General features: G+C 33.9%; 1 protein-coding gene across 1 annotated transcript in view; it reads right to left on the bottom strand.

Annotated features, from left to right (window-relative positions):
- Positions 1–249: 249 nt before the first annotated feature.
- Positions 250–1,657, bottom strand: part of LOC107703441 (unconventional myosin-VIIa-like) — a 32,398-nt gene continuing 30,990 nt past the window's right edge. The window contains exons 53-54 of the mRNA XM_016506064.1: positions 1,009–1,128; positions 250–845 (exon numbers count right to left, since the gene is read on the bottom strand). Of these exons, the coding sequence (XP_016361550.1) occupies positions 753–845; positions 1,009–1,128 (213 nt within the window). The 3' untranslated portion in view covers positions 250–752. The remainder of the gene's footprint in view (positions 846–1,008; positions 1,129–1,657) is intronic.

Genomic DNA, 1,657 nt, shown 5'->3' on the forward strand with positions numbered 1-1,657 from the left:
TTCTAAAAAAAAAAAAAAAAAAAAGAATAAATAAATTGGACAATGTCCAATCTTGTGTATAAATTATAATGATTGTTGTCATATATCTGATCATTTAATTTATAAGACATATTCTAATATGCATCTCTGAAATACCTGGTCAAGCATTTACAAAGGTAATAAAGTAATACTATTCAGAAAAATTAAGAGGATATATTTTTAGACTGAATAAAATTTTGTTATCACTTGGTTAAAATTAATCATCAAATCATTTCATTAAATTAATTAATGTATCAATCAGTTCAATAAGTGCTGACCTAGAGGTCAAATATGACCAGGAGGAGAATCTTGTACGTCTTTAAGCTAAGGAGCAAAACCAAATTCTGCAACATTTCCATATCTTTATATTTAATTGGCAAAATGAGATGTGCAAATCATTCACAAATTAAATAACTGAAATCATGAACTTGATCTGACTTAATAGACTTTCAATTTGGTATCACAGTAAAAACCATACGAGGGCCTAAAACTTAAAGGCAACAAGTGTTTTTGACTGTCAATTTATCATGTTCTTCATTGACATTAAAAGACTGAGAAATGCTATAAAATAAATTAAACTCGCAATTTACAATTAAGGCTCCAGCATGAAAAAGTAACAACACTAATAGCAGATTCAGTTTATCTTCATGTATCAAAATTATTGATCTAGGATGTAGTAAGAACTGAGTCTGTGTGCTTATAAATAAACAGTGCACTATTACAAGCCTTTCATGTTACTTATTATTTACACGTGAACTGCGCTGCTTGGTCATGGTCGTCAACATCTGACTGATGTAAGATGTGAGAAGATCGTCCATCTTGTATCCCTGTGAATAGTAAGGAAAGTCAGTTGATAAAGTAAGCCACACTGCAAACTGCATGTCTTTTAGAAAGGAATAGCTGGTGCATTTGCGTCACCAAAGTACCATGGTATTACCATCTGATACCATCACTGCACCACCACAGTATTTTATAAAAGGGGTGACTCACCAGTGAAGTCTCACACAGCAGTTTGCTGCCTCTAACCAGGTTACCAATGGTAATGTGGAAATAGGTATGTCCACTACTCCAGTTAGAGATTTTGGTGAAGGGATGTGTGCCCAAAATGTCCTGCAGACAGATGAGTAAATGCCATTCAAACAATATTCAAAGGTTTTTACAAAAGGGCCTAATAATACATTTTTGGAGTTTTTGACTCAAAAGAGGGAGGTTGGCCACTTTGCGTTAGTCTTTATTTATGTTACTGCAAGGTAAGTGTAACATCAGCATTTAAATATGAATGCTAAAATGCTAAAATAAACTACACTACCAGTCCAAAGTTTGGGGTCAGTAAGATTTTTTTAGTTTTTTTTTTAGTAAAAATATACTTTTATTCAGCAAAGACACATTAAATAAAAAATTGACAGTAAATTGTTACAAAAATAAAAACAATGCTGTACTCTTGAACTTTATATTCATCATATAATCCTGGAAAATGTATCACAGTTTGCACAAAAACATAATATGTATTAAAACAGAAAACGTCTCGGTTACGTATGGTAACCCTCGTTCCCTGAAGGAGGGGACGGAGACGTTACGTCCCGTCGCCACAGTTGCTGTACCACCGCTGTACGGCCGGGGCGCGTAGTCTCGGCTCCTC

The sequence above is a fragment of the Sinocyclocheilus anshuiensis genome, unplaced genomic scaffold (assembly GCF_001515605.1).
Source record: "Sinocyclocheilus anshuiensis isolate Anshui unplaced genomic scaffold, SAMN03320099.WGS_v1.1 scaffold330, whole genome shotgun sequence".
Lineage (NCBI taxonomy): Eukaryota > Metazoa > Chordata > Actinopteri > Cypriniformes > Cyprinidae > Sinocyclocheilus > Sinocyclocheilus anshuiensis.